Source organism: Diadema setosum, chromosome 17 (assembly GCF_964275005.1).
Source record: "Diadema setosum chromosome 17, eeDiaSeto1, whole genome shotgun sequence".
NCBI classification, from domain to species: Eukaryota; Metazoa; Echinodermata; class Echinoidea; order Diadematoida; family Diadematidae; genus Diadema; species Diadema setosum.
This window is the reverse complement of record NC_092701.1, coordinates 23,463,241-23,491,165: the sequence shown is the minus strand read 5'-3', so window position 1 is coordinate 23,491,165 and position 27,925 is coordinate 23,463,241. Positions and strand designations below refer to the sequence as shown.

General features: G+C 37.5%; 1 protein-coding gene and 1 long non-coding RNA gene across 2 annotated transcripts; one reads left to right on the top strand and one right to left on the bottom strand.

Annotated features, from left to right (window-relative positions):
* The first annotated feature begins 5,758 nt into the window (after positions 1-5,758).
* On the top strand, positions 5,759-11,082 carry LOC140241023 (torsin-1A-like). The gene is made up of 5 exons (XM_072320794.1): positions 5,759-5,939; positions 6,698-6,963; positions 8,929-9,104; positions 10,253-10,377; positions 10,787-11,082. The coding sequence occupies exons 1-5, from the start codon at positions 5,759-5,761 to the stop codon at positions 11,080-11,082; spliced, it is 1,044 nt and encodes a 347-aa protein (XP_072176895.1).
* On the bottom strand, positions 8,936-27,925 carry LOC140241024 (uncharacterized). Its single transcript, XR_011902058.1, has 3 exons — positions 27,571-27,925; positions 10,825-10,997; positions 8,936-9,113 (listed from the first exon to the last, which is right to left on the bottom strand). It is a non-coding gene; the product is annotated as an uncharacterized lncRNA (long non-coding RNA).

Here is a 27,925-nt window from a genome sequence, read left to right as displayed (position 1 = left end):
TCAGAACAAATTAGTGACGTTTCATGCATTATTTTTTTTATTATACAAAGTCCATGTGTCGACTATAGCCTATATCTATGAATTTGTTTGTAAACACACGCGCGCGCACACACAGAAACACACACACACACACAGATAATCGATTATGTGTATTCCCATGCAGATTTTTTTCTTCCGTTTCTCGTAGTTTTCGCAGTTCGTTTTATGATAAGGTTTTGCATAAAGGAATTTGTTAGGGGGCCTATAACCTCAAAGAGGGGAAGCATTGCCATCTTTTCCATATTTGAAGTATTGAGTCGCACGAATCTATTCGAAAGAGTCTTTCAGTCAATAATGTGTAATTCATTTATTTTCAGTTTATGACATCTTTTCAGCAAGTTTATTTTCTCTGGTAATGATACGTATCAGGCCTATATAGTTTTATACGCAGTAAAAACACACATGCACATTGTAAACAAGTAAATACAAATAGATGAATACATATATATATATATATATATATATATATATATGTGTGTGTGTGTGTGTATAGTGTGATGATGCTGATATTCTTACCGCACGCCTCTGTCATCTTAAGTGAAATTATAGTTGAGACAATGTAGATAACAGAAGATGTCGCATGAAACCGGCAGTGTTGTGAAGCTTTCGACCGTGGTCTAGCAGATATTAAAGTTTAACGTCTGCTTAGCAGATATTATATAGTGGCGGTATGTGTGTATGTGTGTGTGTCTGCGTGTGCGGAGTATGGCTATATGTGTGTGGACAGAAGTTCTTGAAGGATACCTTTCGCTGGAAATTGAGCGCAAAAATGCGAATTTCAGTTTAACTATGGGTGTTAGAATTATAAGGAAAAGATGAATTATAGCGAGATATAAGTAAAATGTAAGGACTTCTTGGGTGGTTAAGAAACAAGGGGATGTAATTCTCTGTATAATAATTAAGATCTATCAAATTCTAATTGAATTTCATTTCTTGCATTTAGTTCCAGAGTGGATATAAGAGCTTGAAAACAACAGAACTTTTAAGAGTCTCCATTACTGGCATGGGGGTACTGTGTCAAAATTATAAGAATGAAGAAAATGTATGCAGAGACTATTAGTTACGGCTAAAAAAAAATAATAACTTGGCAGAGGCGTTTGTTAGGTATACAACAATTTAGCAATGGGGTTGAAAAGATTTCGCTATTATAGATTATTATTGTAGATCAATACAGGAGGATTCATTTTTATTTATATACTTCTTTTTTTTTTTTGAGCGATTATGAAGTACCTAAAATGAAGTAAAATGAAGTTGAAATTCCACAATTCTATTTGCTCATAGATCTGCAAGCACGGTAGATATTGTAAGATATAGGAATATGGAGGGGAATTGTATGAGCCTAATCTTTTTTGATAGCATGAGAAAAACAAATTGAATAATCAATGATTAATGATTAAAACTTTTCATGATTATTTATAATCATTGATGATTGTTAATGATTAATAATTACAAATAATTATGAATGATTAATGATTACAGTATCTAGTTCATGTCAGGAGAGCATTTTATTGGACAAGGGTCGTGTAGGCCTATACCTGCATAGAACATTCTGTGAATCTAAGTAGGCCTATAATAAGGATTAGCCTAACGATTACTAGCTGATATTTGTAATGTAAAATCTTAGGATTTTGAAAATCATAGAGGGCGCGTCTGCCACGTTTTGAAATGTGTATATTTATATGGCAATTAACTTTTGATATGGAGTCATAAACATTTCGCACACACACAAAAAGAGTTGCTCCATCAAGAAAGTTAACATTTAACGCAATTCTGGTTTATTCTGATCCTCAACAAGATTACAATTTGCAGTGGTCAAAGCAGTCTTAATTAATGACGGTATTGAAGTTTTTCCATACACCGATTACTAGTAGCTGTCATATCAAAACCAAGTGTGATTACATTGTATGATTTTCTTTAGTTTTTGTTATAAATGTAACATATAAAGCAGTTATTTTCATGTGATATTATATTTATAACATATTGGAAACTGTGAAGGAACTTGAACTTCAAATTTACGTAAAACATGCACTTGTTGCGTTTTGCAGCATACGTTTACCACCTTACGGAGTCCAATTCACACACACACAAAATAATAATAACAATAATAAATAAATAAAAATAAATAAATACCGGTAATAATTTATGTGAGTCGTGATCAGCTGGTGAGGCCTGGGATGCTTTCATGAGGCAGCTAGGTACGGTCTCGAACACTCCATAATCACTCCATAATGATTATAATGCAGGCGCGCCGGAAGCAGTTTTGGATTGGGGGGGGGGGGGCAAATATTGGAGGGGCTCACGATAGACCATACATATGTTACACAATATACACGTACACACACATACACACACACACACACACATCTATATATATATACATATATATATATATATATATATATATATATACATATATGTGTGTGTGTGTGTGTGTGTGTGTGTGTGTGTGTGTGTGTGTGTGTGTATATATATTATGTGTGTGTAAAGTGGCGTACGGTGGGTCGAAACATTGGGGGTGGGCACCTTGTGGAAAAAGTAATTTTGACGGTGTGTATGCATGTGCGTGTGTGCGTGCGCAATATTTATGGGACTACAATACATTACGGAATGTGATACATTCAACAACGCAGTCATTGAGCAACATTGCAAGTTTTCCTTACATGGATTATGGAATGACGGTGTGAAACGACAAATTATATACTGTCAGCAACATCAGGAGAATTGCATAACAATAAAATGCGAACGAGCGGAGCGAGAGAGCTTGAAAATTTCGACATTTTACAGTCCCCAAACTGCCGTTTGTAGCTATATATATATATATATTTTTTTAGCTTTGGAAATTAAGGGGGGGGGCATCGGGCGCAACTGCTGGTAATTACTGGCGGCAACATTAGGAGAATGGCATAACCATTCAATGCGAGCGAGCGAAGCGAGCGAGCTTGAAAATTGTGACATTCTACAGTCCCAAAACTGGCGTTTGTAGCTATATCTTTCGCTTTGGAAATTAATGGGGGCGCATCGGGCGCAACTGCTGGCAATTACTGGCAGCAACATTAGGAGAATGGCATAACCATTCAATGCGAGCGAGCGAAGCGAGCGAGCTTGAAAATTTTGACATTCTACAGTCCCAAAACTGGCGTTTGTAGCTATATCTTTCGCTTTGGAAATTAATGGGGGCGCATCGGGCGCAACTGCTGGCAATTACTGGCTGCAACATTAGGAGAATGGCATAATGATTCAATGCGAGCAAGCGAAGCGAGCGAGCTTGAAAATTTTGACATTCTACAGTCCAAAAACTGCCGTTGTAGCTATGTTTTTCGCTTTGGAAGTTAAGGGGGAGGCGCACCGGGCTCAACATCTGGCAATTACTTGCTGCAACGTTAGGAAAATGGTATAACGAATAAATTTGACGATTAATTTTGACATTTTACAGTCCCCAAACTGCCGTTTGTAGCTATATACAAGTTTAGCTTTGGAAATTAAGGGGGGGGGGTGCGGCCCAGGCGCAACTGCTGGCAATTACTGGCAGGAACATTAGGAGAATGGCATAGCGATTGAATGCGAGCGAGCGGAGCGAGCGAGTTTGGAAATTTTGACATTTTACAGTCCAAAAACTGCCGTTTGTAGTTATATTTTTTCGCGTTTATTCATTTATATACATATCTATCTTATTTTATCTATTTTTATTCATTTGTTTATTTATTTATTTATTTATTTATTTATTTTTTATTTTTTATTTTTTTTTTTGGGGGGGGCTTTTTGGGGGGCAAAAATGCGTTTTGCCCCCCCCCCCACTTTTTGGATGGGGGGGGGGGGCGGCCGCCCCCCCCCCCCTGCCCCCCCCCCCCCCCCCCCACTTCCGGCGCCTATGTTATAATGTATGTATATCCTTTCAACAAGACAGTAATTGCTATCCGTAAAATCTCATTCAGTTTGGCCCTTGTATTTCCTACTGTATCGTGTCGTGACCTACTACTATATCATAGTCTAAAAAAGGATTGTGAGTCAGTCAAAGACGAGTGTCACTGCCCCTCTCCATGAGAAAGTGACGACCCGTACCCGTGGAGAATACTGAAAGTTTCAGAAAGCAGAGAGGCATTCACCGAGACTAGACCCCAGAGCAGGACTAACTTCTTGTTGTTTTTCTTGCTTATTTGCGCCTTTCAATCAGTCTAACGTTGCAAACGGTGGTTTTTAAACAACGCTGCATACGCCTCATCCACAGCAGTAACCGGTCCATTTATGTAGTCCCAGTCGCTTCATTTTCTGTGCTACCATGCATACAGCCACAGCAGTCCGTTTCAGCAGCGTCAGGTACAGCTACCTACAGCTACACAGCCCACCACAGGCAGGTCGCGGGGAATTCCGGCGGTCTCGGGGCGCGGGGATTCCCCGTGCTCCTGCGCACATGGAACGTGACTTTCCGGCCGGTGATTTCACCCAAATCTGCCGCGCAAGGGCTCAGGAAGCGAGGATTGAGCAACAACTCCACGGCTGGCACTTGTTTCGTCGATTTGGAAGTTGAACTGACAGTTTTCATACAACGTCAACACTAGCGCAGTAGCGGTAACGGTAAACCAAGGTCAGGACATCGACTGGAATTATTGGTGTACCTAAGACGGCTAAGTTGAATTGGTTGATTAGTGATTGACTGAGTTTCTTCATCCAGTTTTAGGGTAGATCTAGAAATATATACCCTTACTTCGCTTGAATATCAAGTTCGTAATATCCTGTCGTCAATCTCAGCAGGGTCATGCAGGGCCCTCCATGGTAGAAAAGTGGCAATAACTAGAATTAACACTTAACAATGCAGAAGAGCTATAGGCTATCCCAGCTACCCTGGATAATAAGACCTTGTTGTTAATGTTGTTGATATCTCTCAATCATCCTTTTCAAGAGTATAACTGAACATTCCTCAAAATAAAGTTAGGCTTTCTAATATACCTACAATCCCTAGATGTGGTGTTTATTGACTATATTTCCGGACTGCTCTGTTACTTGCAAAACCCTCTTGTAGTTGTGGTTATCAACTGCATGTTGATCACTCTGACACAGGGCATATTCGTCAGGTTTTCATATGTCAATTTGTTATTGTGGTATATTGAGTGTTTTATAACGGACTGAATTATAACATCACATCACTCGGGTTAGATCATAATGTGATATTTTGTCTCTGTAATTTCATTTTTTTTAGATATGTTTTTTCTCTTTCCTATGATATCCATATGTATAATAATATAATGATTGCAATCAAGCAATTGTGAGCCAGTGTTTAATTGTTTGTATCGTCTCCGTGTCATTGAACAAAATTGCATTTGAAAATAGGAAAAAAAGTGTATATTGGGGCATTTGTCTCATTCAAAAAAAAAAAAAAAAAAATCAAGCCAAAATTTGATGGTTTGCAATGCTTTTCTGATTCATTCAAATAGGCTGTAACAAGATTTTGTCTGAGAGAAAAGAAGTGATCCCAGGACAGTTTAGTAGGCCACAAAATGCCAGTAATCCAGAATAGATTGAATGCATATCATTACAGAGACATTTTAGAAAGATTCTTGAGAAGGTAAGCAAACCTTTCAGTCTTCAAATACATTTTACATGAATGATAAAATTGCCTACTGAATTACAAACTGGTTTCATATCACCCACCATCTTTTTTTTTTTTCAGGTACTGTGACTGACAGATCACAGGATAAGTAGACTGTTCTAACTATTCCTAGCCATGGGACTGCGGGTCATCTGCACTTGGTTCTTGACACTACTGTTTCTAGTGACAGTAGGCCTACCCCCTGTTGATCTCCAGATTCTTCTGCGGATAAAGGAAATTTTGAATCCATGGAATCCTGCATGCCGCATTCAGGAGTGCTGCTTTAACACACAGAGTTATAACCCAAATATGGCACGTACGTATTAAGCAATATGTAAAGGAGTTGATCATTTCATTTATTCGTTCTATATTTTGAAATCAGTGGGCTTGTAGATCTGGCTCTGATATATTGAGGCATGTTCGTAGTAGAGGACAGAAACTGATCAAGTCAGAACCAAAGCAGTTGTGACTCTCTTCATTCATATGAGTTGATAGAATGGATGTGATGAATACTGGACTCTGATTGGCTGATACTAGTGGCCAATGAATGTGTTATGTTAATGAGACATGTAACATTTATGTGCAACATGGTCGTTGGAATGGTGGGCTGATACATAATTGCAGGCCTGCTGTAGTGTATCAGTAACTGTAGCATGAGGTCTGTTCACTAATGGATGAAGACAATGTTGTCTGTGTCTCACTATTAAAGGCCTAATAATGATTCTCTCATGAAAAGGTCAGAGAATTGATCATCTGTTCTTACGGTTGCCTTTTGCACTTATTTTTCAACATTTGTGGCATCTGACGTCTACTGAAAAAAAGAAGATTATGTACAGACCGTGTATGATGCGAGGAAAGCCCATGTACTTGAGAATAGCCTAAGTGTTTTATGTATGACACGATCCATGGTGTTGGAAGAGAAGGGATGGAAATATACTGTGATCAATAATCATGATCATAGTAATTATGATCGCTATGTACTTTTTCTAGGGACTTCATAGCTTATTGATTGCTTGGTAAAATGGTAATATTTTACCCCTCTGTTGCTCTTGCCGTCCATTGCTGGTCATTTAGAACTGGAGAGAAGCCTTGACAGATATCTCTTTGGTCAGCATCTCGCCAAAATGATTCTTCTTGGAGCCGTCCGTGGCCACATCCAGACTGCAAACCCCGAGAAGCCACTGGTCCTATCTCTTCATGGTCCAGCGGGCACGGGCAAGAACCACATCACTCGCCTCCTCGTGGAGAGCATCTACCCCAAGGGGCTGGAGAGTCGCTTCGTCACTGTGAAGATGGCAACAAAAGACTTCCCTCACAAGTCGCTCCTAACCAAGTATCAGGTGACAGCTTAGAAACGTTACATGGGTCTGAGTGCACCAGTAGGAATTCTTGGTATCGCCAATACATAGGTGCCATGCGCAGAGCATGCACTCAGATCACGCTCTGTCTTTATCCAGAGGTATTTTTTGTTGAAGATTTCTTCGCTTTCCATCATGTGACCAGCACATTGAAGCCTTGCAGTAGTGAACCATGACTCTAGTGACTGCAAATCAGTAAACTTAGAAACTTTCAACTCTTTTAAGCTGAATTATAGCCAAGAAAAAAAAAGGGGTACCGGTATTAACGGAAAAGCAGACAAATAACTCCATTGAATCGTATGGGAACTGTGACTTGCGTGAGACAACCAGAAGCGACAAGGGCACCGAGGAATCCCACAGTGCATCTGTGACAGAGCTCTTCAGCATGCGCAGAAATTTTCTGCGCATTGGCGATACCGAGAATTTTGTGCATACGGTAACTATGGAAGTGTTTGTCAGTTAGGCAAAGTGGAGTGGATTTAATTTCAGATGCCATAGTTATCTCATGCACACTATTCCCACTGTATCATAAAAAGACGTCTGTTTCAAAGGACTGTGTACAAATCTTTGCTAAATGTCCATTTTTTCTTTTGAAATCACATGGCAAACCTACTGGATGCATGGGTAGCCATGCATCAGCAATTAACGGATGCATGACAAATTCATTTCATGCATGAGTAACCGTCTTTTATGAAGTGTGCGAATGCTTGCTATAAGTACATGATTTCTTGCTACTTTGCGACTACCGGTACTTGATGCATGGCTAACCTTATTTTGCTCAGTGAACGCATGCTTGCCATGTTTGCAAACTCTGTGTGGTAGCTGTGTCTATCATCAGTGATTGCAATTATTACTTGATATGGAATGTGTGGCCTGTAAAGATCACCACATGGTTCTCCTCCCATGAGATTCCATTATTTTCTCAACCTGTTCTATCACAGAATATCAGCATAAAACGACTCCTTCTCAATGTCAATTTTATCCCAAAGTGCTTGCCTTTGTATGCGAGTAATGATAAATGTTAGTTGCCCAACTTCAGTGATGTGAAAAATTTGAAAGCTGATTTTGTAAAACTTCTGAGCCCTCTGACTATAAGCATTCTGATTAAAATTGTACTAGTCTGTGATTTAGACAAACTTGATCAGTTGATCATTTGTTATCTTTTTCTATAGACACACAAACAAATAGCCGCTTGGCAAAGGAACAATTATGATTTGAAGTGCAACTGTTGAGATGACTTGTTACCATGTTCTATTGATTCTTAGTGAAACACTGCATGTAAACTGAACTTTGGTTCACACTGGAAATATGAGATGCAATGGCTTTTTAGTGCATACTGGGGGCTGGGTATTAATGCTGCCCCCCCCCCCCCCCCCCAAAAAAAAAAAAAAAAAAAATGGAGTCAAACATCATGGGATATTCATTTAAAAGATTTGAAGCGTTTTCAAGACTTTATGACTAACCCATACTATATAAACAATGCTGACTTTCATGGAGAGGAATTTTTGAATAGTAAGATGTATGCAAGTTTAGTCACTTGTAGGGTGTTGTGATTTGCGGGGAGGGAGGTATTTTACAAAGAATTTAAGTTGATCCTTAAAAGTAAGATTCACTTAAAATTTTGGCATACCACTGGTTTCTCTGTTTCGTGCAATTTAGTTTTATCAGAATCTACTTCAAACTGTTATCAAAATTTGCAAATTCTTTTGTCACTTATTTTATTTTGTCTACTATAGCTGCCTGAAAAAGTCTCCAAAATTTTCATTTTCACTAGGAAGTTAGAATACCATTGAAGACACACAGTATATCATAGTTCGTCTAAGTGGGTATCTACATTTAACATCTACTGCAATTCTTTGTGTAACACCTCTGTGGTCATGCATGGTGAAATTGTGTACACAGAGGGAGTCTGTTATTTGCAAAAATTTATTGTATATCCAACAACAGGCAGAACTTGTCCAGCTGATACGAAAGAAGATGTCATCATGTCCCCATCATATCTTCGTCTTTGATGAGGTGGATAACATGCCGCCAGGCCTGCTCGACAGCCTCAAACCCTTCATGGACTATTACGATAGCGTGGATGGTGTGGACTACCGCCGTGCAATTTTCATTTTGAGAAGGTGAGCAAGCTATAAGTCCAGAATAGGTCAAGGAATATGTCCAGAATTACACATCAAGAGTTCTACTGAATCCTCATTGCGCAACTATGGCAATCCATGATGGTGCCCAAAAAGGCCACCTTTTCCTACATTTTCTCATAACTTGGCAAGAGGGTATCAGTGCACATGCTTGATGTCTGAATATGTGTTTTGAGGAAGGAGGAACCCAATGAAATACTTATATAGATATTGAAACACAAAAGAATCAGAGAAAACTGTGTGAGCTCTTTCCTGAAATCGAAATGGGTGCCCTATTAACTTGAAATGTTTATAACTTTTGAATGGATTGTCGGATTTAAAATATTGGAGCCTTATAAAACATGAGCGGCTAATCAGGTCATGTATTGTAAAAGCTGTTATTTTCACAATGGTTTGATTTTCAAAAATTTTGTGAATCACTGTTGATGCCACTAATTTTACAACACATTGAAACATTCCCACCTGATCTTGATTGCATTAAATTTGCAAAATAAACATATGTGCAATAGCACAATTATGATATCATAGCCTCAGTGTCTAATCGCAAAAATAACATCTTGCAAAAATTTCTGTGATATCGTCATTTGTGAAAATATCGGTACACGAATATAACAGCTTTTACAGTAATATCACATCACATCATAATTATTATCATGTCGTCATAACACAGTGTATATTATATCATCACATTATCTTCTCAAAGATCATAATATCATCAAATCATCATATCATATGATCATATCCAGTGCTGCACGCTGGCACTTGTCTGATGAGCCCTGACCAGTAAAAATCACTGTCAGACCAGTAACATTTTCAGGAATTTGGACCAGTAACAAATGGAATGACTGAGTACCAAGTACTGGTCCAACAGACAGGTTGGACCAGTAGAAAAAATGGGTAAGTATGAAGCCTTGTCATATCATTATATCATGTCATATGATATCAATGCGTACGACCCTTCTCATCCTAATGACAAGATCACATCTGGTTTCTGAATTTGTGATATGAAGACCTATTCACATCAGCCTGACTGCCATCATGCTAATTTTGATGAAAAAGCTCGTGTGAAGATGATACACTTGTAATTCATACTGTAATGATTCTTACATTTTGTTGCCCCATCCCACCAGCAATTTGGCAGCAAATGCAATTACAAAGTACACGATTGATAAGTACGAAGAGGGGCGGAACAGATGGTCCATCCAGCTGCCAGAGTTGGAGAAAGTGATCACCAATGAAGTTATACAACAAGCAGGTGAGTTTTTTTCTTCTTCTTCTTTTCTTACAATAATTTAACTGTTTTCTCATTTTCCTCAGTCACCAAGCTGTGATGAGTCATGCAAAGAATAATATCTTTGTCCAAGCATCTGTTCACTCTTGGTGAGTGACATTTGAAATTGGTTACAACATTATATATTAAAATAGCTTGGTTGGTGAGCATGTACAAATAGAAGTTCTGTTTCAGCTATAGACTTACTTTAAGCTGGGAAAATGACTGTTCCCCCCCCAAAAAAAAAAGACTCAAAAGCAAAAAAAAAAAAGGAGAAGAATGAAGTTTGATTTCTCTTCATAATAAACGGCCTTCCTGTGCTGATCCATTCCGTGGAAGACAAAAAGATTAACCTTCACATAAAGTGAACTATTGTTTGGTGTGTTTGTTGCAGGTACTGGTCTGTACTTAGCAAAGATCGTGAGCTCACACCTTGTCAGTCATTTTGTGCCTTTCCTGCCCCTTGAGAAGGTTCACGTCCGCCAGTGCATTCAGGAAGAGTTCCGTCGTCGCGGAAGAGAAGTGAGTGAAGAGGCTGAGGAAGAGGTTTTGTCATTGCTGCAATTCACTGTGTCCAACGACTCACAGCAATTCTCTGTTAAAGGCTGCAAAAATGTGGCGGAGAAGGTCAGTGTTTATATGTTTAGCATGTTCAACAGGAATCAGGACACACACAGAATTGAACTGTAGTAAGAACTTGTTGACAAATAAAAATCTCAAACTCCACTACCTGTGCAATGGCAAGTGCAATGGTTACAAAGGTCACATGAACATCTGCAGAATCTCGTTAAATTGTCATTATTATTGTTTTTATATTATTTTTTAATTATTTATTCTCCGTTCATGGAAAGAATCGTCTTTTATTCCAAAGGGATGCTTTTGGTACATTCAAAAGACATTCAGCATTTATTGGCAGACAAATATGGTGTAAAGTATATGCATTTATTTTAAGAAGTCCATACACAAAAATGAACGAGTGAAAAATATCAATGGTACAGTTTCATTGATATTAAAACCTAGTTGAGACTGTGTGTATGGAAGTATTTCTGTATCAATACACTGGAATCATGTACTTAACAAACAAAATAAAGTAAAAAATTGGAAGAAGGGCAACAAATGAACCATCCTGTGAGAAAAGGGGTGGATTATAGTTAACAGAACATTTCATTTGGCGTATGAATTGTGCAGTGTAACCTGCAAGATTATGTTTTCTGGTTGGTTCATCTGAGCAGAATCCCCATTCATACGTTAACGATTTAATTGATGCAGTTGTGGACTTTAAATAATTTCATACAAAGAAAAAAAATATATATCTCCTCGGTAAGTGAGGGTTCTTTTACTGTAGGTCATTTTTGGTTATATAGGATTTTTTTTCTTACGGTAAAAACAAGAACAAAAAATCATGGAATTTATCACAGAGATAACACAGGTAAAGAGTGTTAATTGCTCTATATATTGGTATGTGCTACAAGTTTTGACCAATGAACCTGAAATCTGTTTAGCTTTGTTAAGTGTCTACGAGTCATTCAATTGGAAATTCGCAATTTACATTCACTATGATACAAACCGACTTATTCTAAAATACATGAGCTTTGCAATTGGGCAAGAAAGGATTTACAACTATTTGACCAAACGAAATTGCAGTACTAAAAAAAGCAATGTATTACTGACTTACACAAAGTAATCTAGTTGAGGAAATGATGTAATTTTTCTAACAGATAAACACTTTTTATAGCTTTCTACTTAACATAATAGATAAAATGACTGCTACATGAAAGACTTTGGTCAATGGTATAGAAATTCTTAAGTATTTGCAGCAGTCCACCATTGTGTTGTTGCTTTTTTTATGCAGGTTGTAGATACAGCAATCTGTTATGATCTTATGTTCAAATTTGAGGCATTGATATATTCTGGTGAATGTTACATTACATTACAGTATATTACGAATTTACCATAAGCTTACCTACGTTTAACGAGTTTGATAACTTTGATCAATCTATCTTATTTTAGATTTATTTCAGTTTCTCTTGGATCTTTGAAATGGATAGCAAGTGTCATTTGCTTGTGAACTAATATTAGTGTCACTAATACTAGTTCACAAGAATACACCCTAATTGACATTGGTACTTAAATTAACAATGTATTACTGACTTATAGTTCAAAAGAAATCTGGTTTGGGAACTGATGTAAACTTTCCAACAGAAAAACACATTTTTAGCTTTCTACTTAACATAATAATTATGACTGCTACATGAAAGACTATGGTTAATGTAAAGAAGTTCTGAAATATTTGCAGGAGTCCATCATTGTGTTGATTTTGTCTCGCCCACCGGAGGTGAAGGCGAGACTAAGGGATCCAAATGGCGTCCGTCCGTCGTCCGTCCGTCGTCCGTCACAAATGTTGAAGTTTACCTGCAAGACTCTCTTATGATGCATAACTTGGCAACTGTTACAGCAATGGCAGCCACACTTGAGTGATAGAAGCACTAGGGGTATCTTCATGTTATGGTGTTGTCGGAGGTCATGTGATGATGTCAAAGGTCATTTGAGGTCATATATTAAAGAGTCATGTGCAAGACTCTCATTTCTATGTTAAAGTTTACCTGCAAGACTCTCTTTTGACAAATAACTTCACATAAGTTGCTCGGACTACAACCTAACTTGGGTCATAGATGTATTGGGGGTACCTTCATGTTATGGTGCCGTTGGAGGTCACAGGATAAGGTCAAAAGTCATTTGAGGTCATACGTTGAAGTTTACTTCCAAGACGCTCTTATCACACGTAACTCAGCACATGTTGCTACAATGGCAATCAGACTTGGGTGATGGATGCACTTGGAATACATTCATGTTATGGTGCCGTTGGAGCTCACATGGTAAGGTCAAAGGTTATTTCAGGTCAATGTTAAAGTTTACCTGCAAGACTCCCCTATGATAGATAACTGGATTTGCAACCATCGCTCCCTTTTAAACCAAACTTGGGTTGTAGATGCACTTGGGGGATCTGCATATTATGTTTCCATCAGGGGTGGCATGGTAAGGTCAAAGGTCATTTGAGGTCATATATTAAAGCTTAAAGGTCACAGACAGGGGTCAAACTTTTAGGGCCCAATGTTAAGTTTTTTTTGGCGCGTTTTGATTATGGCTCATAACTTTTTATCCCTTTGTCCGTTTGTGACCAAACTTGGACGGTAGATGTCCCTTGGGGAATTAAAGGTCATCACAAGGTCAAAGGTCACAGAAAGGGGTCAACAAATTTTTAGGGCCCAATGTTCAGTTTTTAGGGCACGTTTCGATTGTGGCTCATAACTTTTGATCCCAATGTCCATTTGTGACCAAACTTGGACGGTAGATGTCCCTTGGGGAATTAAAGGTCATCACAAGGTCAAAGGTCACAGAAAGGGGTCAAATTTTCAGGGCCCATTAAGTTTTTATGGCGCGTTTCGATTATGGCTCATAACTTTTGATCCCTTTGTCCATTTGTGACCATCAAACTTGGATGGTAAATGCCCCTTAGGGAGTTGAAGGTCACCACAAGGTCAAAAGTCATAGTTCAATGAACTTCTGGGAGCTAGAAAAATATTGATTTCTTGTACGCGAATGGGCAAGACACAATTTGGCACTTGCCTTGTTATGCAGGATGTAGTTGATACGGCAATCTGTTATGTTGTTATGTTAGAAATTGAGGCATTGATATATTCTGGCATACATTAAATTACAGTATATTAAGAATTTACCATGAGCTTACCTACGTTTAACCAGTTTGATAACTTTGATCTATCTATCTTATTTTAGATTTATTTGAGTTTCTCTTGGATCTTTGAAATGGATAGCAAGTGTCATTTGCATGTGAACTAATATTAGTGTCACTGATACTAGTTCACAAGAATACACTGTACTTGGCATATCATTTAACCCTAAAGGGGCCGGGCTTTTTTGGCTATGCTCAGACCGGTGGGGGGGGGTGGATTCCGCCGCCCCCCCCCCCCCCCCCCCCCCCCCGAGATCTCGGCCATCGGAGGTGCGATTGCGATGAAATTTTGCATGCGTGAGACCCGCGTCATAATCTACAAGATTGTGTCATAAGATTTTTTGAAACAATCAATTTCTAATTTTAATTAATTAATTATGCAAATTAAGCTCAAGGTGATATTTTACCCTAATTAAAAGCATTGAGAGTCTAATTTTTGATCTGTAAATCTGTTTTAGCATATTCAACAATTGTACGTCACAAAAACTTCCAAAACTCATTTCAATTCTTATGTATTTTATTGTTTTCAGAATTTCTTATGTATTTCTTTGTTTTTCAACTTTTGTTTTTTCTGTTTTTTCATTGGAAATTGTCACTGACCACTTTTCTACCATAATTAGCACAAAATTAATCAATGAAAGTGATTAATTGTAAAAATAATCAGGTTTTTATGACTTTCATGACAGAGCACTGTTTTCCATAGGAAATGTACACAAAATCACAAAATTTTGCCCGTTTTGGGGCAACATTCCGATACAAAAATGGGCGTGGCTTCGCAAAGGTATGTGCGGACGTTGCAAATTTAGTCTCAAAAGTTGCGCGAGACTTGAACGAAGAAAGTCAAGAAGCCTCACGACGAGGCCTTCTCGCGTTACAGAATTATAGCGTGAAACGTTGAGGGGGGCGGATTCCCCCCTCCCCCCGGCCCTTTTAGGGTTAAAGGAACTTGAAAATTTTGAAATAAGGTATTTTAATGAACCCACTCTGAAATGTTTTGGGGATTTTTTTTTTTTTTTTAGGAAAGACTCAGTTTATTATTATAAATGGCTTCCACACTGATGAAAAGAGCATGATATGCAGAGTACCACAAGTGGCATTAGTGGATGTGCTGTTATTTGCTCTGTTTGTATCATGATCAACTGTGTCAATTTCCTTTAGAAGATTAATTATAATGAGACCATTGCATTCCCACTGGTTAGTTCTTTCAGCTGTTAACACTGACGTTTAGGGGAACGATTTCCATGGAATGCATAGCCCTAAAACTTGACTGAAAAATTAGGTTAAAAATTTGGTCAAATATTTAACATAAATGATTTGCATCTTTTCATCAAAAATAATAGAATATGGTTTTTGACATGAAATATTTTAATTAATTGCATTTAGAATAATTCTTTATATGAATATCCAGACAATATCTGTAATTCTTTAAATTTTACTGCTGTACTTTGTGCTGTGGTATTTGATGTCAATATTATTTTTCTTCATATCTAAACTTTACATATCCTTACTTTTCATGCTGCAGCTACACTAATGTTGTTTGTGGAATACTGTATGTATGTGTAGATAGTAGATTCAGATTAGGCCACGCCTTTGCTAGCAACATAGTCTTTTTGGCCCTCCTGTGTAATCGGATTACCTTTAAAAGTAGTTGAGGGAAATAGTAGAGAGTGCGCAAGTAGGCAATGTTATTGCTTTATGTTTAGACACTTGATATTCCAGAGCTCAATAAACCATTGAATGCAATTTCAATCTCATATTATACATAAATAACAGAGTTTGGATATTTCCAATTGACCCAGCATTTATATGATTGATTTTGATTTGCTTTGATTAATTGATTTCTGCATTATCTTTGTAAATGTACAGATATAGTTCAACATTATGCAAAGCTCAATGTAAGGCCTTGTTTTTCAAGTGAGCTGGGTTTATGTAATGTTGGATCTTTGAATTTCAGACAAAATTAATTTAGTACAGGTACAGGAACTATTTTCTTATACATCGAAGTTGAGGTTTTTGAGTCTGAGTGAGATATGAAACAACTTACCATCCTCACTTCCTCAGTTGATTGGGTGCTTGTTCAAACAATTAGATTAAGATATTCCTGTACCTTCTTGTAATTACCTTGCTGTGCAAGGGATTGTAAGCTAGTGAAAAATGATTAACACCTCTGAATAGCCATTTATCACATCTTGAATTAGTACTTAGTAAATCGAGTTACTTTTACTACACTAGTATTTGAAATTTCTTGGAAAAATGCACCTATGAAGACCTATAGAAGACCTGATGACTAACGGTCATTGGGACTCAGCCGCCAGCACTTGGCATGTGACACTTCTTCAAGACATCATATCCGTTGAGTATACATATATCCATGGTTATGTTGGTGTGTGTGCGTTTTCTAATGTATGCATTTCTATTTCCCAAGGCGCCAGGGGTGGCTTCTCCCTGCTCCCTGGGTTGTTCTCGTGTGTGTTTGTGTACGTGCACACATACAGTGATTAGGGTTTTATGGGTGTGTATCTGCGCGTCCGTGCGAAGAGCAACTTAGCCTGTGTATACCTCTATAATGAATTACAGATACCTCTATAATGAATTACAGATATTATTAGGTAATCAAAATAAACATCAAATTTCAGTAATAGGTTTAACTGAAACATATGGTTATCATGATAATTTGCCATATGCATTAAATGGCTATGATTTTATTGTTAACAGTGTGAACAGGACGGGTGGTGGGGTTGCGTTTTATTTATCTCAAAGATTTGAATTTAGTGTTTGTGATGAATTGAATATTATGAATGATTGTATATTCTCGAGTACCTGTTTGTGGAAATTTTTGTTCCACAAAGTAAAAATATTATAATTGGTATTGTTTATAGACCCCCAAGTTCAAGTCCGAAGGATTTTTTGGATTGTATAACAAACTTATTAAAAAGCCCTTTTCTTATTAAAAGTATTTTTATAATGGGTGATTTTTAATTTATTTGATTAAGAATGATGATAATACATCTCAAGAATTTCTGGAAATGTTTTTGTCAGCCTCTTTTTTGCCATTAATTTCGAAGCCAACTAGTGTTACAAATCATCCCGCTACCCTCCTTGGTAAAATTTTTTTGTTAATTTTGTGCAAATTTTTAATTCTTCTATAATTTTATCTGATATTACTGATCATTTTCCAATTATAGCATGCTTTGACTTTAAACATTGTGTTAATAAGTTTCATTCTTCTTCATCCAGACGTAGAGCTACACCAGAAAATTTGGCTAGCCTTTGTGCTAACTTAGATAGGGCTGACTGGTCTAGTGTTTATGATAATGATGATATAAATGTATCGTTTGAGAATTTTTCTGGGAAAAAATCAATAGATATTTAGATGAATATATTCCTAGATTAAAAGAAAAGTCAGTTGATTAAAAAACTTCCCCAAAATTACCATGGATTACAAAATCTCTTCTTCGTTTAATAAATAGGAAAAATAGGTTATATTATCAATTCAAAATGAAAAAAAAAAAACTACTTATACTTCGTATAAAGATGTTTTAACGAAGATCATACGGTTAGAAAAGAGAAAATATATGATTCAGTTAGGAAAATATAAATATGATATTAAAAAATTCATGGAAGGTTTTGAAGCAGGCTATGAATATATCAAGAAAAAAAAATAGATATTACAAACATAAGACATGGTAATAAAGTTTTTGAAGATCCCAATGATATAGCCAATATTTTCAACTCTTATTTTTCAATGATTGGAGAGAATTTGGCAGAAAAAATACCGCATTCAAATATACATTTTTCTAAATTCTTAGGTCAATCTAATTCCAGTTCTATTTTTTTTTTTCGTTCCAACAACAAAATATCAAATAATAGATATTGTAACTGCAATGAATAATAAGCAAAGTGCCGGTTATGGCGATATTAGTAATTTCATTTTAAAGGGAATTATATCTTCAATTGCTGTCCCACTTTCATATAATTTTAATAAATCCATATCAAGTGATGTTTTTCCTAATTTTATGAAAATAGCTACGGTTTTCCCTTAATAAAAAAAGGAGATGCTTCTGATATCAGTAATTATAGACCTATTTCTTTGCTTGCATCTTTATCTGAATTATTTGAAAAAATTGATATTTGCAAGAACAATTAATTTTTTTTAATTTTCTTAATGTTTTTACAAATTCTCAATTTGGGTTTCGTCAGAAACATAGCACCATTCATGCTCTTTTAGAGTTTATTGACCATGCTGCGCATACTATTGATAATCAGTCTCATCTTTTTGGTATCTTCCTGGACTTCTCCAAGGCCTTCGATACAATTAATCATGAAATATTACTTTATAAACAGTCTCATTATGACATACGGGGGAAGGCCTTGGAGTGGTTCAGGAGTTACCTACAAAACCGAAAACAATACGTATCTCTGAACGAGAACAGCTCGAGTTTAGAATTCATTAAATGTGGCGTCCCACAAGGTAGTTTATTAGGACCTTTACTTTTTATCATTTATATTAATGACTTTTGCAGATCATCTGACATACTCTCATTTATACTTTTTGCTGACGATTCAAATGTTTTCTTTTCTCACCAAAACCAGATACTTTTGTACGCATCGTTAATTCCGAATTGAAGAAAGTAACTCAGTGGATAAGAGCTAATAAATTATCATTTAATCTTCAGAAAACTAAGCATATGTTTTTCAGTAATTCTGTAGAAGTTTTAGGCACAGGTATTAGTTTTGATTACACTTTGTTGGGACGAGTATCTCACATACCTTGGTATCACAGTGGACGATAAACTTTCGCGCATATTACAAACATTTGTGCAATAATTTCATGCAATATTAGTATTATTAATAGACTCAAGTTTCACATTCCATTGACCTCTTTGCTGACGTTGTATTTCGTATTATTTGTGGCGTCCCGCCACGTTCCCATACAGAGCCACTATTTACTGAATTTGAAAATTAAAGATTTGTATTCATTTCAACTTGGTCAGTTTATGTTTAATTACAATGTAAATGCACTTCCCAGTATTTTTAAATCAATGTTCCCATGGAACCAGTCTTTTCATAATCATTCCACTAGACAATCTAATGAGTTTCATTTACCCCTCCTGAGAACTTTATTGGCTCAGAATACATTTATATACACCGGTCCTAGATTTTGGAACTTACTAAGCTGTGAAGTAAAAAATTCCCCATCTCTGTATTCTTTTAAGCGCAAGTTGATTTTTTTTTATTAAATCCTCTCTGATATCCTTTTTTTTTTTAATTATTAGCTATAGGTTTCGTCAACCTCAGGGTTCATCATCCATCCACCAATCATTCAATCACTGAATTTATTATTACGTAATGAAGTAGCCATCACAATCCTTGCTCAGCTGCATGCAGCGCCAACTCTGAATCACATTCTCTACCATCCCCTGTTCCATTTCCTTTCTTCAGTATGTCGGCATTCTCTCATTCTCTCCTTTTCTTTCTTTCTTTGTTTCCATTCTCTTCATCTATTCTGGCAAGTTGTGTCATATTGTTGTGTTTCTTCTGTTTTGTCCCGTCCTGTCTTATATGATATTTGTAACAAGAGTTTGTAGATAAGTAATTCATAAGTTTTATGAGTGGTTCACAATATACAAGCCTTGCTTTTTAGTGGACCTCTCCATTCTTTTTTTTTTTTTCAACTGAAGCATGACTTTGTATCATCTTTTTTTGCCAGTATGCGCTCTTATGTTTGTCGATTCCATGTATCTATTGGAAAGGCAAATGTTTTTGTTTATGATGTAATACCTGATTTATCTTGTGTTATGTTTTCTTGGGAAAAAGAAGAATGAAAATAAATGAATTGAATTGAATTGAATTGAATTTAAATAATGTTGTCGTTATTTGACGCTGAAACCCACAACAACGCTCTGGCGCAGAGATGGAAAGTACAGATTTCGAGCATAATCATTATCTAACTTCTGCTATAGGTCAGAGGCGCCGAAAAGGGTGGTAAGAACTGGGTGGCAGACCATCAATCGCTTTCGCAAATAATGCTTTTCCTGACAAATTTGTCCACAGCAAAGCAAATGCGAGGATTTTAGTAGCTTAAAAACAGTTTAAAAACACACATATTATTTTCCAGAAACATACTCAAATTCAGAGAACATTAAATTGTTACTTGCTAGCATAGTCTGAATTAATGACGTTTTAATAGTGTATATACTTTTCACAAGCTTCGGTATCTTCACTCAAGATATTAAAGCAAAAACAGACAAAACGAGTGAGCAAACAAATACGGGCATTGAAACAATGTTGCAACTTGTGATGATTGTGGCCGCCATGGCAGCAGAAAGACAACAAAATCAGCTTTGAGCAGCTCTGTTGTTGCTATCACTAGAAGGAATTGAAGGATGCCATACAAAGCATTTTGCGTGAATGTCCTCCCTAGACCATTGTTAGTCACTCCATCAATCTTGATATTCCCCGCAGACAGGCAGGTATCCAAAGTTATATAGAAAACATACTTGATTAACTAATATATTATAATGACTTGCCATTAACACACTAAGTGAATCTGAGCCGAACACACACATCAAACACACAGGGAGACACATTATATCCGATGATAAAGCATAAAGCATTTTCTCAGTGTTTATATTTGTGCTGTTTAATTAGTAGGCGGCAAAGGTGCAATTTGAATATATTGTAATGATAATTCCTACAAAATGAACGTAACGCTTTATTCCATTATGTCTACATGAGATACCTATTATATATGCTCGAAGACCTAGGGGGACCAATATCCATGCATGCTTCGTAAAATTTATATAATATTGGATGGCCTTGAGATTAATACAAGGAAATATTGGACGAGCTATGCACAAATATTGGACGAGTCGAAGACGAGTCCAATATTTCCTTGTATTAATCGAAAATAGGACATCTAATATTATCATTATTATCCTACAGAGGATTTTAGCAAAGAATATTTTCACTTACCCTTTCTGTTTCAGAGTGCTGTATGGTCTCCTACTTAGCTACTGTACTTGATCCTGACATGGGGTATGGTACACTCTTCAGTGTTAGTTAATCTACTTCATTCCCTGATAAAACAGTGATCTATGTATCCATGGTAGCAGTCATGTTACTGTTAGGCCGAGATCTAGCTAATTTACACCAGAATTAGATGTTCTTGTATCCGAGATCTGAGACACAATTCATGCCACATCTTCCGTAGATCGTGAAAGATCGAATTATTCGTACTGTAGTCCTATGGCCTACTGTACTTAGTATACACATAACGTAAGATGCACGCAAATGCAAGCGGCGGTGGCCGGCTACATAATAATAATAATAATAATACAGGGTACTTATAATGCGCCAGTTCCACATAGTTAACGTGCTCAAGGCGCAGTAGAAGAAGTAAGTCATGAAATACAAAAATCCTTACACAAACATGCACATGAAAATGAATGACACAATAATGATGATGAAAAAATATACATCATAATATACAATTTTACTGGAAAATGGTCATGAACAAATGAGTCTTAAGGGCAACTTTAAAGGAGTCAACATTCGAAATGTGACGGATAGCTTGAGGCAACTGATTCCACAGGTAAGGTCCAGCACGTGCAAACGACCGATCCCCCATGATTTCTTCGTTTTTGGAACAACAAGCAATCTACAATCAGATGACCTTAAACATCTGGAAGGATTATAAAATGTCAGTAAATTAACATTGTACTCTGGGGCAGATCCATGTATGCAATGAAAAACAAATAGTAATAGTTTAAATACAATGCGAGATTCAACAGGTAACCAATGCAATGAGGACAAAACAGGGGTAATGTATTTCTCCTGGTAAGGGTAACAATGCGGGCTGCTGAATTTTGCAATTTTTGTAACCGTGAAAGTTGAGATTGTGGTAGCTGAAATAAGAGTGCATTACCAAAGTCAAGTCGGGATGATATAAGAGCATGAACTATTTTTTCTGTGGCTGAACGAGTTAAATACTTGCGAATAATGCCCAAATTGCGTAACTGATATCTCACGGATTTACAGACAGCCGAGATCTGAACAGACATGTACATGTATTTGTATATCGCGCGCGGGCTATCTAGCAGTACTAGCGCTGAGCTGATCAATCGTCGCCTTTGTTTTCATCAAACCTAAATCTAATTTCCTGGTATGAAAGTGATATTTTGAAAAATTGTATGCAAAACAATTTCAACTAATTGATATATGAAATTTGTTTGTATAAACACAGAATTTTAGAAAAAAACGATATTTTAGTTAATTCGTGATTGACCAATCACAGACGTTTTTACTTCATATTTCAGGTCATCTCGTATATATCTCAGCCAATCACGGTGCAGTTTATAAAAAATTGTGGGGAATCCCCCTCTTGCCGTCCAATATTTTAAATATTGGTCGCCTTGGCAAAAAAATATTGGTCGAGTTCAACAAACTTTCTAAGTGGGTCGGAGGTTATGATGTTCGTCGATAAAATAACACTGTATTTGGGCTCTAAAAATCCTCTGTATGGATAATAATGTTAAATATTGTGTTTGTATGGGTGTTTGTGTTTGTGTGTTTTAGTGTGAGTGTGTGTGGATTCAATAGATCATATCATTTTCTTTTGTTATGATAGCGTTGACTTCAATGGCAACTGGTAATATATACATATATATATGTATGTATATATATATAAAACTTTCTACAAAAATATCGAGTGAAAATATTCAGTCTTGAAGGAGTGAATACAAAAGAGTGAATTATTAGAGTGAATTACAGTGAAAATGAACATTTTCACTCTAAATTCACTCTTTTTATTCACTCCTTCAATAGTGAATACTTTCACTCGATTTTTTTAGAGAGTATGTATGTATACAATACACACACACACACACATATATATATACTTGGTGATTGTATCCTAATATGAAGAGTGCTCGATATCCTCAAAGGAAGAGCTTTAGACAGAAGTAATGAAACAAGTTCACGCGGTTGACTGCAGGTTCTACGGATGAACCTGCAGTCAACCGCGTTAAGTTGTTTCATTACTTCTGTGTGTGTGTATATATATATTAACACCACATCATATAAATTCTACAAGCACTTCTACAAATTTTGACTAGAATTTTGTTCAATGAGCCTTTTAACATTGACTAAATGGATCTGGCTCATCAGATTCCTCTGAGTTAATAAAACGAGCGACAAGCTATGAAATATACAGAAATAGTAAATTAATGGACCTAATGGGATAGCTGCCATAAATCTCCGTCACACGTAATGCCCTTCATAAGGCCTTTGAGTACTTGAAACCTGATAGCTTACCGTGACCTCGCAGGAATTTCAAAGCGCACGATCAGATTGAATACGCTCTTGCTCCAGCTTTACGATGTTTACAGCTATTTATGTGTACGGCATCAATACAATCTTCTATATTTGCCCCATGAATGTCGCAACCCATTTTTGTCATTGTTACTCTCATATCACATACCAACAAATGAATGAAATCGTAATGCAATGAATAGAAATATTTACAATCACAAACTGAGTTTGTTTATGCAACTACATGACCCGGGGATATACACACACGTCAAAGGTCGATATAGATGACCCGTGTAAAATTTGGTGAGTTTTGAAGTTGTTTGGTGACAAAATTTTAGGCTGGTAACCTAATTGAAATTTGGTGATTTTTGGTAATTTCTTTTTGGCGATTTTGAGACCAACGAAAAAAAAAATCACACTATCTGAAAGAGAAAATGTATTTTGCCCAAAGTTTTCCCCTTTTTATCCTGTAGCGTTAGAAACATCACATGTGCCCCTTTTTGTCACTCAACAGGGGCCGCGGAACCGGGGGCTGGGGGGCTGCAGCCCCCCCCCCCCCCCCCCCACACACACACACACTTTTGGATCGTGAAAAAAAAAAGAAAGGGGAAAAATCACACTACCCGAATTTCTCAAAAAAGTGTGCTTCAGATCGCTTTATCTTGATTTTAAAAACGCAAAAGCTCCGTCGAGTGGGAGGGGGCATCCCCCTCCCACACCCTCCCCTTCTACCTCATTAGACTTTGTACATACACATAGATGATGCACACGCGGAATAAGAGCTAAATGCCGTGATTTTGCTATTAACACTTTCTCGAAAAAAAAGTCCAAATTATTAAAATCATTTTTTTTTTTTTTTTGGTGGGGGTTGGGAGCTAGAAAAAAATCCAAGTATTGCACCAAAAGTTTGCACCAGATCGCTGAATTTCAGGTCTGAAAATGTAAAATCACCTTCGTGTGGGAGGAGAAATATCCCTTTTGTATAAATATACACCCTCGTGAGCATGCCTTTTCTCTTCGATTGATTAACAGAAAACGTTCATGAAATTGATTGTAACAACAAATTAATACAAGAAATTTATTTACATGCTACCACTTTGTAGGCAAATTGTTCAATAATAATCCACATCAAAATATCCTGCTATACCATAAACAAGTGGGGCTGTTTCAAGCCGATAAAAGACGGAAAAACATGCATCAAATTGCACCATTTACAACATAAAAATGTAAAAAGTTCTCACCATGGGAGGGGGAACACCCCCTCCCACCCCCCACCCCCGTTCCCTCCGCTCGCTCGCGCTCGCTCGCTTTACTCCCTCGCATAGTAACCACCTCCCTCCCAATATCCCAAGATCATTGTCCAGGCTACGCCGGTGCGTCTACGCGGGGGGTTTCAAGTCGATAAAAGACGCAAAAAGATGCATCAAATTGCACCATTTACAACATCAAAATGCAAAAAGTTCTCCCCGTGGGAGGGGGGAACATCTCCCTCCCACACCCTCCCCCCCCCCATCCCTCCGCTCGCTCGGGCTCGGTCGCTTGGCTTCCTCGCATAGTAACCGCCGCCCTCCCAAGATCACAAGATCATTATCCAGGGGGGGGGGGGTTGACCTTGATACACCCCCCCCCCGGCTGTGCAGCCCCCCCCCCCCAAAAAAAAAAAAAAAAAAAAAAAACTGAAAAACGTTCCGCCGCCCCTGCTCAACACACACAAACACTGATAACTCTATATCCTCCATACACATCGTACACATTTTGCATTGTATGTATGACTACGGCGCGCCGTAATATTGCATCGAGACTTGCGCAGAGTGTTTGATAAAAGGGTTATTGACATCATTTTGTCTTGAAATTGAAGAATTACCTATGCTTTTTCTGAATTTTGTGATTTTTTACAGCTTTTCGTGATTTTTCACATGCCTTTTGGTGATTTTGCTCTGTTGGGACCTGGCAACACTGGTTTGAAATTGATTTTGAAATTTTTGCTGCTGACCTTCCTCACTGGTAGGCAGTAGTGTTGTCGAGATGAATCACTGGGATGAATATGAAAGAGAAGCAAAATCTAAACCTGTGGCATAAAGAGCAAATACTGTCGGTTCTCATTGCACGTACTCTAAAGTCCCAACAAATTTGAATGTCTCTCTAAGCCTTATTCAACTACGTACACCAGTGGCGTATCTAGGGGGGGGGCAAGGGGGGCACGTGCCCCGGGCGCCACTCCTTGGGGGCGCAAAAAAACGAAAAAAAAAACGAAGAAGAAGAAGAAAAAAAAAGGAAAAAAAACGAAGAAGAAGAAGAAAAAAAAAAACGAAAAAAAAAAAAAAACGAAGAAGAAGAAGAAGAAGAAAAAAAAAAAAAACCTCGCCCGGAAGGGGGGGGGGGAGGGAGAATGGTGCGGGGGGGGGGGCAGAAAACCAAATCAAACAAGATAAAAACAAAACATGATGATGACGCGGACAAAATGACAATGTTTATTGTGTTCACACAAAAATTCCATGTTCTGTGAGCTGAAATACAAAAATTTTCGGCTCACTCGCTGCGCTCGCTTGCCAAAATTTATATAAGAAAGAAGGTAAGAACAAAACGTGATGATGACAAAATGACAGTGTCTATTGTGTTCACACATGTCATTTTATATTTAGCAGGCAAAATGTTTCACGGAGCAGCGGCTGCAATTTCTTTCGTTCTGAAGCGATCGCCGATTGGATCAAGAGAGGACGCCAACGGTTTCGAACATACGGGGGAGGGGGCGCAAAAAAAAAAAAAAAACCCGAATCAAACAAGATAATAACAAAACGTAATGATGACGCGGAAATACAAAAATTTCGGCTCACTCGCTTGTACTAATTTAGAATATTTTTTCAAGTCCTCAGTTTGTTGGTATAAATCGTTATCTATAAGGTCGTCACTATAATTGTGAGATTTAATAAGCAAAAAATGACAAGAATTCCATGTTTTGTAAGCTGAAATACAAAAATTTTCGGCTCGCTCGCTGCGCTCGCTCGTCAAAATTTGTATAAAAAAAGATAAGAACAATACATGATGATGACGAGGACATATACAAATTTCAGCTCACTCGCGCGCACTAATTTAGAGTATTTTTTAAAGTCCTCAGTTTATTTGGTATAAATCGTTATCTATAAGGTCGTCACTATAATTGTGAGATTTAATAAGCAAAAAAATGACAAGAATTCCATGTTTTGTAAGCTGAAATACAAAAATTTTCGGCTCGCTCGCTGCGCTGTAATGGCTCGTCAAAATTTGTATAAAAAAGATAAGAACAATACGTGATGATGACGAGGACATAATATACAAATTTCAGCTCACTCGCGCGCACTAATTTAGAATATTTTTTAAAGTCCTCAGTTCTTTGGTATAAATCGTTATCTATAAGGCCGTCACTATATCTTGATTAGAATTGTAAGATTTGGTAAGCAAAAAATGACAGGACTTCCATGGTTTGTAAGCTGAAACATAAAAATTTTCGGCTCGCTCGCTGCGCTCGCTCGCCAAAATCTATCAAAATTCATTACATTTAAATCACCCTCAAAAGATCCCTTTTAAGTGCTTGAAAAGCATCATGTGGACTTTGTTTAAAGTCCCTACCGGGATGGGGTTGGGGTTGAACACTTTTTCAGAAATTAGGGGCGCAATTTTCGTGCTTGCCCCGGGCGCCGTTTTCCCTAGATACGCCACTGACGTACACTCTCTCAGCTTTCATAAAATATATTACTTCTAGTAGATCGTTTGAAGCCAATCCGAATGGCATTATAATCAAATGTAGTAGCGAGCCTCGAATCTCGCAGGAAATAAATGTATCGGAATGTACGGGGAGTGGTGTACGAATAAATTGACAATTCGGCATCAACGTCGCGAAATCACACAAACTGCGAGGGTCTCACATTCCACAGCACGGGTGGATGCGACGCCTAACATGTCTTGCATGCAGGCTTGCAGCGCGCGGCATCCATTGGAGCGCCGAGTACGCATGTATAGGATGGTCGTCAAATTTAAAACTACTAAAACCTCCTCTCTTTTCAGTAACATTTTCTGCATGCACGCATTCTGGCAATCACTGCAAATGTAAAAATAGTTAATAATTGGGCTAATCTCACCTCACAGCTATGTGGGTAGCGTCCTGAACGAAAAGCTTCTCGGCCATTACGAACGCCTGCAGACACAAGACATCAGCCGATTCAGCAGACTAAGTAGCTACACATCAACACGCATTTTCATTTACACAGAGTGGGCGCCTCAACCCATGCACTACCTCTCTCGCCTTCACAACTCGCGTAACTGCGTCGTAGGGGCCTAAGGGCTCAAAATGGGTTGTTTGGTTCAGATTCTTCCAAAAGCACCAAATTTGGCTCATATATAGGTCCCTTGTACCATATACTCTTTCGATTTTTGATGGGCGCCAAGACTAAAAACCCTTGGGGCCACCATATTGGTGGAATCCAATATGGCCGC

Bases quoted from the DNA above. Each gene is read 5' to 3' on its own strand.
- LOC140241023 (XM_072320794.1), top strand. From the start codon at position 5,759: ATGGGACTGCGGGTCATCTGCACTTGGTTCTTGACACTACTGTTTCTA. The intron at 6,964-8,928 runs GTGACAGCTTAG...ATCCAACAACAG, and splicing joins CGCTCCTAACCAAGTATCAG to GCAGAACTTGTCCAGCTGAT. The intron at 9,105-10,252 runs GTGAGCAAGCTA...CCATCCCACCAG, and splicing joins GCAATTTTCATTTTGAGAAG to CAATTTGGCAGCAAATGCAA.